Consider the following 15,117-nt stretch of genomic DNA (forward strand, 5'->3'; position numbering starts at 1 on the left):
CGGAACTGATGAGACCCGCGGCTGAAATCCTGGTGAAGGTCAAGGAGGACGAGCGGGAGGCACCGCCCCCGATGGAGGTCAGGCCTGGCCCTGGGGCGGGGACAGTCGTAGTCCGGGAGGAAAAGCAGGGTTAGAGTTGGACTGTGCGCTGTCTGGTGCCAGTATCTAGGCCAGAGGGCGCAGAGCCGCCCTGTGGAACTGGACATCCCACTTTGACCCCTCCTAATCCGGATCCTGAAGACTTAGGAAGTCGTGGACCTGTGGAGGGCTGCACAAATGGCATCCTTATGTCCATGCAGGCAGCCCCGTTGCCGCCCCATTGCCATCCCGTACCCAGAGCCTGCGGGTGGAGAGCGAATGCTGGCTCTCAAGGGCTCTCAAGCCTGTTTTCCTGGCCATTGACGGCATTTCTGTGGCCATAGGGAAAATGACAATGCCATTTTTGTCATTGGGAGATAAACTAAGCCTTTCTGAGAGATAAACTAAGCGTTTAATAATCTTAACAAGGAACCAGATAACAAGGTGTCCCAGAAGTCTTGGTGCTATTTTAAGCTTTAATAATCAAAAGTTGTACTGAGGCTCTTGGAAGACTTGTATAGTTAATAAGCATATATACTTTGAATGTCAGCTATAACGAGGAAAACTCGATGGTGTACTGGACCTAAAGTCAGGAACTTAAATGCTTACTAGCTGTGTGATCCTAACAAATCATTTAGCCTTATTTACCTTAGTTTTTCATATGTAAAATGAGCTTGAGAAGGAAGTGGCAAACTGCTCCAATATCTTTGTAAGAAAACTCCAAGTTGGCTCATGTAGAGTCAGAAACAACTGAACTTCTTAAGACCCAAAGTGTTCCCGAAGTCTTAATGCAGTTTTAAGCCTAAAAATGAACAAGACTTTTGAAGTGCTTTGCATAGTCTGTAAGCATTTATTATTAAGTGTCAAAACAGTCTTTATTCAAAAGGATCTCACAATCTAATGAGAATAAATTACAGCAATATATAAATATAAACAAATACATATAAAATCTAAATCTGACTGTGAAAGAGACATCAAACTCAAAAATTCTGTTGCCTTCTTGAAGAGCTGGTCAGATTTAGATTAAAATTGACAGGCTAGATGAATTTAGAATTTATTGAATGACCAAACCTCTAATAACTTGGTAATTATTTGGAAGGAGATCTTTAGTAAAGTGCCCGGAGATTTCTCTTGTGCTGTTTAATATTTTTCTTATCATGACTTGAAGAAAATGTTGGAAGGAAAAGTTAACACTCTTATAAGGCAGAGTAAGATTTCAAAAAAGACCTTGGCAAACTAGAACTGTAGGTCTAATCTAATAAAATAAAATTTAATAGAAATATATGTTGAATTTTTATTATGGATTCCAAAAAAAGATCACATTTGAATCTACAAGATTGGGAAATGTAGCTGGCCAGTAATTAATTTGAAAATGACCCAGGTGTTTTAGTGAATTAACATTATGTGACAATATATAATCTTTAATTAAAGTGCATTAAGAGAGCCATAATTCTAAGTTTAGAGAAATGACAGGCCCCATGGCAATTAGCTCTACCCTGGTTCAGCCTAATTATCTGGACAGCATATTTTAGAAAGGACATTGCGATAATGAGAATGAGAAAAGACTGGAGACAAACCATGCAGAATAAGGATTACCAATCATCAAGTATTTAACCAAACACAATCCTAGGAATAAAAAAAAAAAAAAAATTTAAGTACCTGGCCTCAAGGAGCTTTCATTCTGTTAGGAGAGATACTTTATATGTATATATGCATACATAAAACATGACTTTTTTTTAATATTAGCAACTGAGAAGATCAGCCGAGACCTCACATGAGGCAATAATATTTGAGGTGGTGGTGAGAAGGGAATATGTTCAAAAGATGAATGCTACCTGTATAAAAGCTATAATGTTTGGGAGGAATGGGGATGCCAGTTTGGGTGGAAGTGGATGAAGAGAAGTGATGTATCTTAATGAAGATTTAAAGGTTGGTTAGAGCCAGGTGTTGAAGAACTTTTAAATACTAAACAGTAGTTTATGTTTGATCCCAAAAATAATGGGGAGTTAATGAAGTTTATTGAACAGTTGTTTGTCCTTCATTTTTTTTTTTTAATTTTTTTGATGACTTAGGGTCTACTCAATTTATTTTGGGTCCTTTTTTTTTCCCCTCATACAATGACAAATTTATTTATTTATTTATTTTTGATAACTTTTTATTTACAAATTATATGGATGGATAATTTTACAGCATTGACAATTGCCAAATCTTTTATTCCAATTTTTCCCCTCCTTCCCCCCACCCCCTCCCCTAGGTGGCAGGATGACCAGTAGATGTTAAATATATTAAAGTATAAATTAGATACACAATAACTATACATGACCAAACCGTTATTTTGCTGTACAAAAAGAATTGGTGTTTGTCCTTCGTTTTTGAAGAGGAACATGACATCAGAAGGATGATACCATAACAAGCAAGTGTATTAGATTTATGTGAGGGAGGCCTTTGCAAGGTCACTTTTTTCTTCTAAAGTCATCTAGGTCCAATGGCCAGATCTAGGTCAGGTTGACTAGAGATGATCTGGAAGCATTGGAAGATGTTGGCTTTCTAAACTAAAGTCTTTAATAGGTATTGACTGAGCAGAGTAGTGACATCAGGAATATCCTTTTTGTAGCTGGGTGGCAGGAAAGGACTTGGAATTCACATCATATATAAGGATTGGTTGAAAAAAATTACTAATATTTAGCCCAACATAGAGGAGACTTAAAGAGACATTATTGATACCTCTTTCTAAGTCATTGGCTTTCACTCAGAAGAAGCTTGTTATGTTTGACTCCAGAGCTCAGAAGTAGGAGCAAAAGATTTAATAACAAAAATCTGAATTTGGACTAGATGCAAGGAAAAATTTACCAAGAATTATAGCTACACAATGGCCTACTCGTTATACAGGAGATTTTTGTTCAGATACAGGTTGGGCTAAATGATGCTGAAATTCATTTCTACTTAATAAACGTTTATTAAGTGCCTACTATATTTCTGGTATTGTATTGAGTGCTGGAGATAGAAACAAGAGAAAGACCATTTCTGCCCACAAGGAACTTGCGGTCTAATGGGAGAAATAATACGCAAAAGGAAACTGAAAATGGGGTACCAAGAAATACTCAATCCAGGGGCATTTTGTTCTGCTGAGCTGAAGCCAACTAGAGCTGCAGATGCAAAATAGAGTGAATTGAATGAAGTTCTCTTTAACTCTCAAATTATATGGTTCCAAACTAGTTTCTGAAGGTAGAGAATCCTTGATAGCTACTACATTTTAGGGGAATCTTTAAGACTCTATTTTGAAGAAAGATAACAGATGGAGGAGGACAAGAAAATAAAGTCTTTTGAGTAAGCAGCCCTAAGAGCTAGCAATTGTGGGGCAGTAAACACTTTGGTTGATTTTAGTGAAGAGTTTTTAAATCATGAGAAGGATTTTAGACTTTTCAGTGGGAACGTATTTGAAAGAGTGGGTTCCATGTACAACATGCTCTTTGTGATAACAAGAATAAATTTGTTAGAACAACTGAATGGGGGGGGGGGGACGGACACTAATGATCAGATGTAGTAGACCAAACTAGAGAAGGAGCCTGAATTAAGGCTATGGCTGTACAGCTACTGGAACTTTGGTTATTGAAGCTATAGCTTAATGTGAGCGTAAGAAGAATACATATTTTTAAAGCTATCACTCGTTCTACTTAAGCTCTCAGGTGTTCTGACTCACAAGTCATGGAAAAGGGATATAATGACTTTGTAATTAATTTGATGTGTGGGGTATGGAAAGGGAAGATTCCAAGCTAATTGTCAAAAAATTGAGTCTACTAGTGGAACACCATGTGAAGTACAGAATCTTATGGGGCTCAGGGAGGATTTGGAAGGAGTTCAGTTTTCAGTCATGCCAACAGTCAATTGGAAATAACAGGACTACAACTCTAGAGCAAAGTTGGGAGTGGCCTAGAGTTGTGAATTAAAACCATGAATGTAGATGAGCTCAATAAGACAGACAAAACAGAGAAAGCCAAATTTAAAATTTCGGAGGATACCCACATATATATTAAATTAGAGACAGATGATGCACTAAGAGAGGAAGAGAGAGAGACAGGAAAAAGAAACTGTCATTAGGTTAGAATAAGGTTGTATCATACCATTCTGGATTAAATGATTTAATTGTTTAATTGGAATTCTGTTTTTCTGCACCTAGAAATTTAAAATGAATTCACATATAATGTGACTTTGGCTTATTTTTTAATTAATAGCGTTAGAATAACACTATGACACCAAAATGCCTTAAAAAAAATTAATGTGGAATTAAGAAGAAATCACTATTTTCAGTAATTTGTGTAATGTATTTGTTTTCCCACATTTTTTAATGTGCCTTCTTCCCCAAGACCTATCTCTTCCTCATTTTACTTATTGACAACATTGCTTTCAAAACTCTAGCATTTATAATAGCTCGTTCTGGCATTAGTCTTTGAACCAACTGAAACATTTTATTTCTGAGGTTACTATTATCCCTTTATTTCCATATCTCTGATTTTTTCTTAGTCTTGATCCTTTTCCGTTGTTTGGTATCATTTGGCAGTGATTTCAGTTAATGTCTATCCACATCTTTTCCTAAGGAATTAATTATTTACCTGACAAAATCTGAAGGATCCCCTTTATGTTTTGTTTTATGTAGTTTCCCCCTTCCCTCCTCTCCCAGCATACACTCCCTGTTCCTTTTCACCCCAGCCCACTCCAGCTTCAGTTCTTTACTAGATTACTCTCACTAGATGTATTTTTTTCTTCCATTTATTTATTTTTAAAAATAACTTTTTATTGACAGAACCCATGCCAGGTTAATTTTTTACAACATTATCCCTTGCACTCACTTCTGTTCTGATTTTTCCCTTCCCTCCCTCCACCCTCTCCCCAAGATGGCAAGCAGTCCTATACATGTTAAATAGGTTGCAGTATATCCTAGATACAATATATGTGTGCAGAACTGAACAGTTCTCTTGTTGCACAGGGAGAATTGGATTCAGAAGGTATAAATAACCCAGGAAGAAAAACAAAAATGCAAGCAGTTTATATTCATTTCCCAGTGTTCTTTCTTTGGGTGTAGCTGCTTCTGTCCATCCTTGGATCAATTGAAACTGAATTGGATCTCTTTATCAAAGAGATCCACTTCTATCAGAATACATCCTCATACAGTATCGTCGTTGAGGTATATAATGATCTCCTGGTTCTGCTCATTTCACTTAGCATCAGTTCATGTAAATCTCGCCAGTCCCTCTCTGTATTCATCCTGCTAGTCATTTCATTAGATGTATTTTAATGACACTCTTGGTTCTCCTGCCTTACATTTCTGGGGGATCAATTTTACTAATCATTATATGTGCCCTGTTCCTTCACTGTTAATAATCCTTGAGATTGTGAGTTTTCTGAAGCAGTAGGAGGACTTGGTTTTGTTCCTCTCATAACTAGAAGAATTGGAGAAGTCCATTAGTGACAAAACTCTTTCCATGGTGGGTCTCTTGAAAGACATTTCAATGAATTTCATTCAAAATTCCTAAAAGTAGCTACAGACTTGAGGGAAAACAATTATTTTGTGTACATCATTTTTAATATTTTGGTTTAGTGTAAGCCTGAAGGAGAGAGTATCACTGTGATCTGGTCTCTACATGTGGCTCACAGGTTTGGGGAAAACACTGAAATATACATAATATAACCAAAAGAACAATAAAAAAAATCCAAGAGAATATTTTTAGCATCTTTCCTCACTTGATGGAAGACAGGAAAGGCTTAATCCAGGGCTAGGAGCTACTTTTACTGTCATGCCACTAAGATAAATGCTGAAAGGTCCAACTACTACAGAAGGCAGAATAATGGTGGCACAGAAATTCCTGAAAGCTGGACAGAAACTCAAATTTGTTGTTGATAATCAATTAGCCATGACCTCTCTGAATGGCTTGAAAAGAATCTGTGGAGAAATACTTGATATTGCTATCCAAATTGAAAGGAGAGAAATATGTTATGCAAGTCTTCTGTGATGAGAAGGCTCTCGATTCCTGCAGAATTACTTTGTAAGTAATGCTGTTGAGGCAGAAGATACCCCAACAATATTAGCGTCCCCAGGTTGGTATTGTGACATGGTGAAAATTCGTAAACTCAGTTTGTCTCCAACTTAAGGGGCAAAGATTTATCATGTTAGGGACTAAGTTCTAAGGGAATTTAGCAAAGAATCTCGAGCAAGAAGGTAATGTTATAAGAAAAAAAAAAGATCTGGTTCTTCAAGTCACTGATATTTTCATTTTATGCATTAGAAATAAAATTGAGGAGTAGTCTTCAAGGTACTTGAATTTTGAATTCACTCCACTATTGAATTCTGAGAAACTTTGTTATTACTGAGCATCAGTTTTCTGACAGCCAGCATTGTTTATGGCACTCACAGGGCTGGTTAGCCTTAAGGTTATTGCTACATTCTTCCTAGGAGCTACACCACATCATCAGTAAGGAGAGATATGTAAAGTCTAAGCCTTTCCCAGAGAGTAGTAAAAGTAGTGGTAACTGAAAACTTTTAATGAAATTGTGAATTCTGATAAAAATATTCTAATAGAATTTTTTTCCCCTTTGTTCCACTTTGTTTCTTTTATATATATATATATATATATATATATATATATATATATATATTATATATATATATATATATATATCTTTTTATTTACAAGTTATATGTATGGGTAATTTTACAACATTGACAATTGCCAAATCTTTTGTTTCAATTTTTCCCCTTCTTCCCCCCACTCCCTCTCCTAGATGGCAGGATGACCAGTAGATGTTAAATATATTAGAGTATAAATTAGATACACAATAAGTATACATGACCAAACTCTTATTTTGCTGTACAAAAAGAATTGGACTTTGAAATATTTGTGAAGGAAATCCAGAATGCAGGCAGGCAAAAATATAAGGATTGGGAATTCAGTGTAATAGTTCCTAGTCATCTCCCAGAGTTCTTTCACTGGGCGTAGCTGGTTCAATTCATTACTGCTCCATTGAAACTGATTGGGTTCATCGCATTGCTGAAGATGGCCAGGTCCATCAGAATTGATCATCACATAGTATTGTTGTTGAAGTACATAAGGATCTCCTGGCCCTGCTCATTTCACTCAGCATCAGTTCGTGTAAGTCTCTCCAGGCCTTTCTGAAATCATCCTGTTGGTCATTTCTTATCGAACAATAATATTCCATAATATTCATATACCACAATTTATTCAGCCATTCTCCAATTGATGGGCATCTTTAATAGAAATTTTTGCTCCCTGTTGGAATCAATTGCAGAAACTTTGGAATTCAGGGACAAAGAGTTGGGAGAAAGTTCAGTAAAGATCTAAATATTGTCAAAACAAAGACATATGTTGTATCCAATAATGTGCCTTGTCATGTCAGAGGCTTCCCTATCATCTACTTCTCTACAACCAGTAATAATTGAAATCCTTAGAAAGGAGAAGATGGCTTTGAAATCAGTGATTTTATTAGCTACCTACAAGGAAAAATCTACAAATCGCCCTGTGGTTAAAGAGAAAAAACCCCAGAAGAAGAGAAAAGAACATAAAAGGAGCAGCCAATACCGATCACTTTGTATTAATCCTTTGCTATTGATGGGGCAACAAGTAGCTAGGGATAAGCATTCAGCATGGATCTCATTAGAATCCTATTTAATTTCCTCTTGTTTTTTTAAGAGTACTGTTCATAGAAAACTAGAGCCAGTTGATATTATTGGAAATCTTATTTAGAAATCATTTATATGGGGGAAATATAGTAGGGTTGCAGAGGGTTGAACTGGGGACAATTTTCTAATTTTTTTGGACATTTGATAGAGTGACAGTAAATTAATCCCTCTCCCCTTTTTAAAGACCCTCATAAAGAATAATATAACAGCATTTGTGGTAGCAAATAACTGGTAACATGATCACCATTTAAAGAATGGCTAAATAAATTAATTTTTTAAATCATAACTTTTTATTGACAGAACATATGCATGGGTAATTTTTTATAACATTATCCCTTGCACTCAATTCTGTTCCCACTTTTCCCTTCCCTCCCTCCATCCCCTCCTCTACATGGCAGGCATCTTATACATATTAAACATGCTATAGTATAACCTAGATACAATATATGTATGCAGAACCGAACAGTTCTCTTGGTATACAAGAAGAATTGGATTCAGAAGGTAAAAATAACCTGGAGAGAAAAACAAAAATGTAAGTAGTCCACATTCATTTCCCAGTGTTCCTTCTCTGGGTGGAGCGGATTCTGTCTGTCATTGAACAATTAAAACTGAATTAGATCTTCTCTTTGTCGAAGATAATCCACTTCTATCAGAATACATCCTCATACAGTATTGTTGTTGAAGTATATAATGATCTCCTGGTTCTGCTCAATTCACTTAGCATCAGTTCATGTAAATCTTTCCAACCCTCTCTGTATTCATCCTGCTGGTCATTTCTTACAGAACAATAATAGTCCATAACATTCATGTGCCACAATTTTACCCAACCATTCTCCAATTGATGGACATCCATTCATTTTCCAGCTTCTAGCCACTACAAACAGGGCTGCTACAAACATTCTGGCATATACAGGTCCCTATCCCTTCTTTAATACCTCTTTGGGGTATAAGCCCAGTAGTAATACTGCTGGATCAAAGGGTGTGCACAAGTTTGATAACTTTTGGGGCATAATTCCGATTGTTCTCCAGAATGGTTGGATTCGTTCACAACTCCACTAACATGCATCAGTGTCCCAGTTTCCCCACATTCCCTCTAACATTCATCAGTATTATTTCCTGTCATCTTATGGCTAAATAAATCGTGTTGCATATAATAGAGCATTACTGTGCTAACAACAATGAATATGATGATTATAGAGAAGTTTGAGAAAGCGGATGTTAATTGATGCAAAATATAGTGGGCAGAACCAGGAAGTAGGTTGGCAAATCTTCAACTTCAACTTCAACTTCTCACTCTGACACCTCACTTATCCAGGCAGTTACTGCATCTTGTTGTTTTTGCCTCTACAACACTAACCCTCACATCTTTCCCCTTCTAGCCAGTCTCATGGTTCTAGCCCTATCTCATATCTTGATATCTCTACATTAGCTCTCTTCCTTCTCATTCCATCTTCCACACAGTACCTGACATGTAATAGGTGCTTAATAAATGTTTATTGATTGACACAAATACCAAAGTGTTTTCTTTATAAAGTGCAGGTCTGACCATGTTACCTGCCTACTCAATAAACTCCTACTTGCTTTTATTTATGGAATCAAGTATTTTTATTTCATACTTCCAATTAAAATTTCTTGTTCATATATTTTATAATATATATTATAATACTAAATAGTCTAGTAATTCATTTATTAATTTATCAATCATGTAAATGTACACATCGAGGTGCTTGATCACAAAGATTTTATTGGTAAGAGAAGTGGGACCAAAAGAGGTTGGAGGGCCTCTGGCTTCACTTTAAAACAGTACTAGTAGGCTCTTTTGAGAAGAGGTGTCAAGCAATCTGTAGTACATGCCTTGGAGTCTGGAAGACCTAAGTTTAAATCTAGTTTCAGAAACTTGATACTGATAAGAGTAAAACTCTGTATGACCTAAGTGAGCCCTGTAAAATCATGTAATTTTACAAATGTAAATTTACAAAAAACATCTCCTTTGATCTACAAACCCAAATGGTCTTTAGTCCTCTCGGAGCAAAATAAGCTTTCTTGGGGGAAGTCACAACTCCAGACAAGATTTCACATTCACCTGAGATTTCTCTTAGACTCATGCATAAAATGGGTCTTCAGAAAATGACTCTTTGCAGATCATGTCTTTCTTGAGAATGATATCCCCACCAAGAGAATCCCTCTTGGTGTTTCTTTAGCAATAAAGTTTTTTTTTTACCATAGCCTTTGGGTTTAGCAGCTCCTGAACTCTGGGCCTTAGAGAATGGACCTTACCCATTCCTGCCTAACCTCTACATCTGTACCCTTATCCCTCATCATTACTAGCTGAATGACCCTGGGCAAGTCACTTAACCTCAATTGTTTCACCAAAAAAAATATATATATATATATATATATATAATGTGGATCACATGATTACAGCTTGAGAACTGGAAAGGGACTTGAGACCATCTCATCCAATCTCTTCATTTTACAGATGAGAATATTGAGGCCCAGAGAGTGAGGTAGGTTGCCTAATTATTAATAATAGCAAATAATAGCTAGTTGAATAGGTAATTCAGATCCTGTGACTCCAAATCCATTGTCCTTTCCCCTGTGCTGGACTGTTGTGTTAATGTGCATCAATTGGACACAGAAGCAAGTTAATTGAGTTTTTTGTCCACTTAGACCATTTTAAATGACTTCAAAGTTATAGAAACCCTGCCTAACCTCAAAAGGGGAAAGGAATGAGCATTTATTATGTTCCTACCGTGTGCTAGACACTATGGCCATCAGGGAGATGATACCATGGCATGCAAATACATTGGATTTCAAATGAGGGATAGCTGTGCAAAATCATTTGCCTCACTTTCTCCTCCCAAGCCATCTGGGCCTAGTTTCCAGGTACGGATCAGGATGACTGGAGAGAGTTCTGTCTACAGTGGGAGCCCTTGGCCTTTTTAAGCTAAGATCTTAAACAGGTCTTATATAAATCTGAAGAGGGGTAGACTCTTAGACTTTCTGATTAAAACAAATGATTGCTACTTAAATTCTGGGTTCTGGTATTGTACTTGCAACTAATTTACTGTGACCTTGAGGCAAGACTTAATTTAGGGGACCATCACACATCCAGGTGAAAGAACTATATTATATACTCTAACTAATGTTATATAGATAGTGACAAAGCCTGGAGTAATAACTAGATTTCTTGGTATCAGTCAAGTCCAATGTTCTTTCCACTGTATAACATCCCTTCTTGAGCATGTCTGAAAATGGCTATGTGGGTTATGTTTTTCCTCTTTAACCTATAAGGGCATATCAGTAAGTAATGAAAATAAAAGTTTTCATTTGTTTGACCAATAAACTTTTATTAGGCAGTAGACTTATACTATTTAAAGTATCTTTCAAAAGGAAAAATAGCAGGTTTTACAGACTTTTTCAGTGAAATTTGTAGGCTGACCACAATCAGAACTTTTCTTAGCAATGGCAAAAGACATTAAGAAAATAGAATTAGGTTACTTGTATTTTTGTTTCTTTTGTCTCTTAAGATTTTTTTTTTTTTTTTGCTGAGGCAATTGAAGTTAAGTGACTTGCTCAGGGCCACACAGCTAGGACGGTTTAAGTATCTAACCCCAAATTTGAAATCGGGTCCTCCTGAATTCAGGGCTAGTACAATATCCACTGCACTACTAGCTGCCCCTGGTGCCACCTAATTGCCCCTAAAGTGATTTCAAAGATGAAACCTTGCTACTTCCAAAGTCTCTTAAGTATTCAGTTGTGATAGGAAGGATGAAATACTAGAGGAGAATAAGTGAGAACTAAGTGGAAAAGTTATCTAGTTGGCTTAAAGTAGACAATTGAGGATAATTTAGAATCTTTTCTCTGCAGCTTTTTAAATTGTTTATTAACAATGCCTGTGCCTTTTGAACTCTTAATATTTTCACATTTGCATTTCAGCAGTGGCCAGCAACGTTGCAGTCTAACACACGAAATTTTCACTTTACTGTTAATGGAGAAAAAAGGTCTTCAGCTAAGGTTTCAAATTCAGTAAGTTCACTTATTTTTGTATTGTTGATGTATTGTAACATTGCCCTGGAATTAGATTTTATCATAGTATTGATAATGTATTGGTGCATGTATGAATTTGAGGTGATGGAGGTTGTATATAGATCCAAAACTGAAGTGTCACAGAAATAATTATCAGATGAAGAGTAACAAGTAAAACTGCTTAGAGCTAGTTTTACTTTTATAATTCAAATTGCTGCTTACTTAAAAGACAGATTGCATTTAATAAGTTTTCAAATGCCTAAGTTTATTTAATAGTTATTTTCATAGTTACATGCAAATATCATTAATTTCTACAATGTGAAAATGCATGAATTCAGTTGACTAAAACCTACTTTTCAATTGTTTGGCAAGATTGATGCCCCAAGGGCTGGTCTTTGGAGATTCTTGAAAGTGTACTAATATGACTTTAGGGTGAATCATTTAATAGACTCTAAGATAGGTTGACTATGGTGCAATTTTATTGTACTTCCTTCAAACAGGATTGGGTTTTGTAGTAATCAGAATTTTATAGACTTACAAAAAGAATAGTTTTGTTGATAGTTCTCTTTTGATGAGAAGGGACAACGGGGGAGTTCATGTAATGATATTAACAAGTACTAGATAGTAGTCCATTAAGTAAGTGCTTTTAAAAATATTTAATATTTCCCACAAAAATTAAAATCCCAAGATTAAAGTTTTTGTATACAAATTTTAGATTACTCTGATTGAGGATTTATCTCTCTGCCCTGAAAAGTTGCCTGGTTTCCTAAAATAGCTCTTTTCCTAATGTGGGAGAGAGGGTAATAATGTCTTTCTCAGTGGAGTGTTGGGGAGGGGTTGCTGGAGGTGGTGTGGTGGTGGTTATTTTTCATTGCCCAAATACTTATCATATCCACAATAGCACTTTGTTATCCTGAAAGTTTTTAGTATGTTTATGGATTTTGTTGATTATTAATAATAACAATTCACATTTTATGTAGCAGTTTTAAGTTTTAGAAAGTTTTGTTCATATCAATCCTGTTGAAGTAGTTTACAAAATTCAGTTTTGCTTTTTTAGTTTCTTAAAGGCTTTTAATTCAGATAGTCCCTGAAATGCAGTAATAATTAAAATCTCAACACCATAGTGAATGTAATACTTAATAAGTTAACTTTTCTTTTCTAGATTTCCACAGAGTATCCTGTAGTAGACCACGAATTTGATGCAGTGGTAGTGGGCGCTGGAGGGGCAGGTTTACGAGCTGCTTTTGGACTTTCTGAAGCTGGGTTCAATACAGCATGTGTTACAAAGCTTTTTCCCACAAGATCACACACTGTTGCAGCACAGGTAAGGAAAATTAGATAGCTAGATTTTAAAATCTTAATTTAGTAGAATGAATTTTGAACTTAAAAATTATAGATAAAACTACAAGGAGAGATTAAAACACTGTAACCAGCCAGGTATTAATTTTTTTATGATTATCTGGTATTAAATGTACTTAAACTATGTATTTTTTGTGTAAACAGCATACAGTAAGGATTATTTTGCCATAAACTGGAAAAAAAATACTAAGATATGCATGATGCCAGAAAGAATATTTTTAAATATCATACAAATTAACTATCTGTTGGAAGAATTAAAGAACATTCCAGTAAAATTGGAGTGGTAGATATTGTGAATGACTTCAGAAAAATGCCTTTATTTTCAGGGAGGAATTAATGCTGCTTTGGGAAACATGGAAGAGGACAACTGGAGATGGCATTTCTATGACACTGTAAAAGGTTCTGATTGGTTGGGTGATCAGGATGCAATTCATTACATGACAGAGCAAGCACCTGCTTCAGTAGTTGAGGTAAGACCAAAGCTTATGCTGTTATATTAGTACTGTATTGTATTATCATCTAGTATGCTATTAGCTTCCACTGATTTAAAACAGAAGAATATTTGTTAAATATTTAAGATATAAAAAGATGATTAGTCAGGGATGAAATAATGAATTGATTCAGTAAAGAAATATGTTCTCCATTATCTTCACAATTTATTCTGAATAAGAAAATTGTTCTATCTCCTTTATTGTCTTACATTGAGTTCTATAAAAGATCTCATTTAAAGCTTTCTAATATCACTCTGAATATTGACTAAAACTTTAACATTGGAGTGATTTTTTTGTTCTTTTCCTAGATTGCTATTTAAATTGCTTAAATTTGCTTCCGTTACAAATTATCTATGGATTTTGTTTAATAGTAAAACTAAAGGTAATGTTTTTGGAAATATTCTTACATTTAACAGTTGGAAAATTATGGCATGCCATTTAGTAGAACAGAAGAAGGAAAGATTTATCAGCGAGCATTTGGTGGACAGAGCCTAAAATTTGGGAAAGGGGGACAAGCTCATCGTTGCTGTTGTGTGGCAGACAGGACTGGCCATTCTTTATTGCACACTCTGTATGGAAGGGTAAGAGAACCCCTGAAATGAGAGCTAGCCATTCCACAAATGAAAGAGTCCTTAGACTTCACCAGACTGCCAAAGGGGTAACCAAGGTTAAGAATTCTTGTATTGGAAGCATAAGGAGGCTTGAGTAAAAATTCATGGGTGATTTAGTATAAAATTGCAAAAATCTACTAGAAACTTAAATTAAAACATAGTTTACTAAACTTGAAATTGTAAAGTGGTTCCCAAGCTTTTTGGTGACACACCTTTTAGAAAAAAATGTTTTGAGCATATATCCTCAGTATATATTTATGAATTAAATACATATACTATTGTATTAATATGGACATAACAAAACAGACACAAGAATCAATTTAAAAATTTGCAGATATCTTTGATGTCATTATAGTACTATTATTGGCTAATTTATTGAGCTCAATGAGATCAAATATGCTTCATTACTTTTTAAAATTTTGTTTTAATACTTTGTGATAGTGATCAAATTGCTTGGTTTTAATTCATTTTATTTTGATACTTGATTTTAATGTTAATCAGCTGAGAAAATTGCTTCCATGCTTTGTTTGTTCTGCCTACTAAAGTATGATACTAATTTTTCAATTCCTTCTACCAATGATGCAATTGAAATGCAGTTATGCAATTTAAATGTGTGAATTTTCCCTGGTGTTAATTAAGGAAACTTGATGTCAGTAGTTTGTTGTTAGAAACTATTCAGAATTCTTATATTTGTGTGTGTGTGTGTGTGTGTGTGTGTGTGTGTGTGTGTGTGTGTGTGTATGTCTTTAATTTATTTTTTCTTACATTTCTTTGTGAATCATGTTGGGAAAGAAAAATCAAAACTAAAGGGAAAAACCACTGGGGGGAGAGGGGTACTGAGCAACGTATGTGTTGA

General features: G+C 35.4%; 1 protein-coding gene across 2 annotated transcripts in view; it reads left to right on the forward strand.

Moving 5' to 3' along the window:
* SDHA (succinate dehydrogenase complex flavoprotein subunit A) overlaps nt 1–15,117 on the forward strand; it is a 46,995-nt gene that overhangs the window by 503 nt on the left and 31,375 nt on the right. Inside the window, exons 2-5 of one of the 2 annotated variants that reach the window (XM_051969775.1) lie at nt 11,711–11,800; nt 12,963–13,124; nt 13,486–13,629; nt 14,067–14,231. In XM_051969775.1, coding sequence (XP_051825735.1) covers nt 11,711–11,800; nt 12,963–13,124; nt 13,486–13,629; nt 14,067–14,231 — 561 coding nt within the window. The remainder of the gene's footprint in view (nt 1–11,710; nt 11,801–12,962; nt 13,125–13,485; nt 13,630–14,066; nt 14,232–15,117) is intronic. The other variant, XM_051969774.1, reaches the window with a different exon arrangement.

This window comes from Antechinus flavipes, chromosome 1, assembly GCF_016432865.1.
Source record: "Antechinus flavipes isolate AdamAnt ecotype Samford, QLD, Australia chromosome 1, AdamAnt_v2, whole genome shotgun sequence".
NCBI lineage: Eukaryota > Metazoa > Chordata > Mammalia > Dasyuromorphia > Dasyuridae > Antechinus > Antechinus flavipes.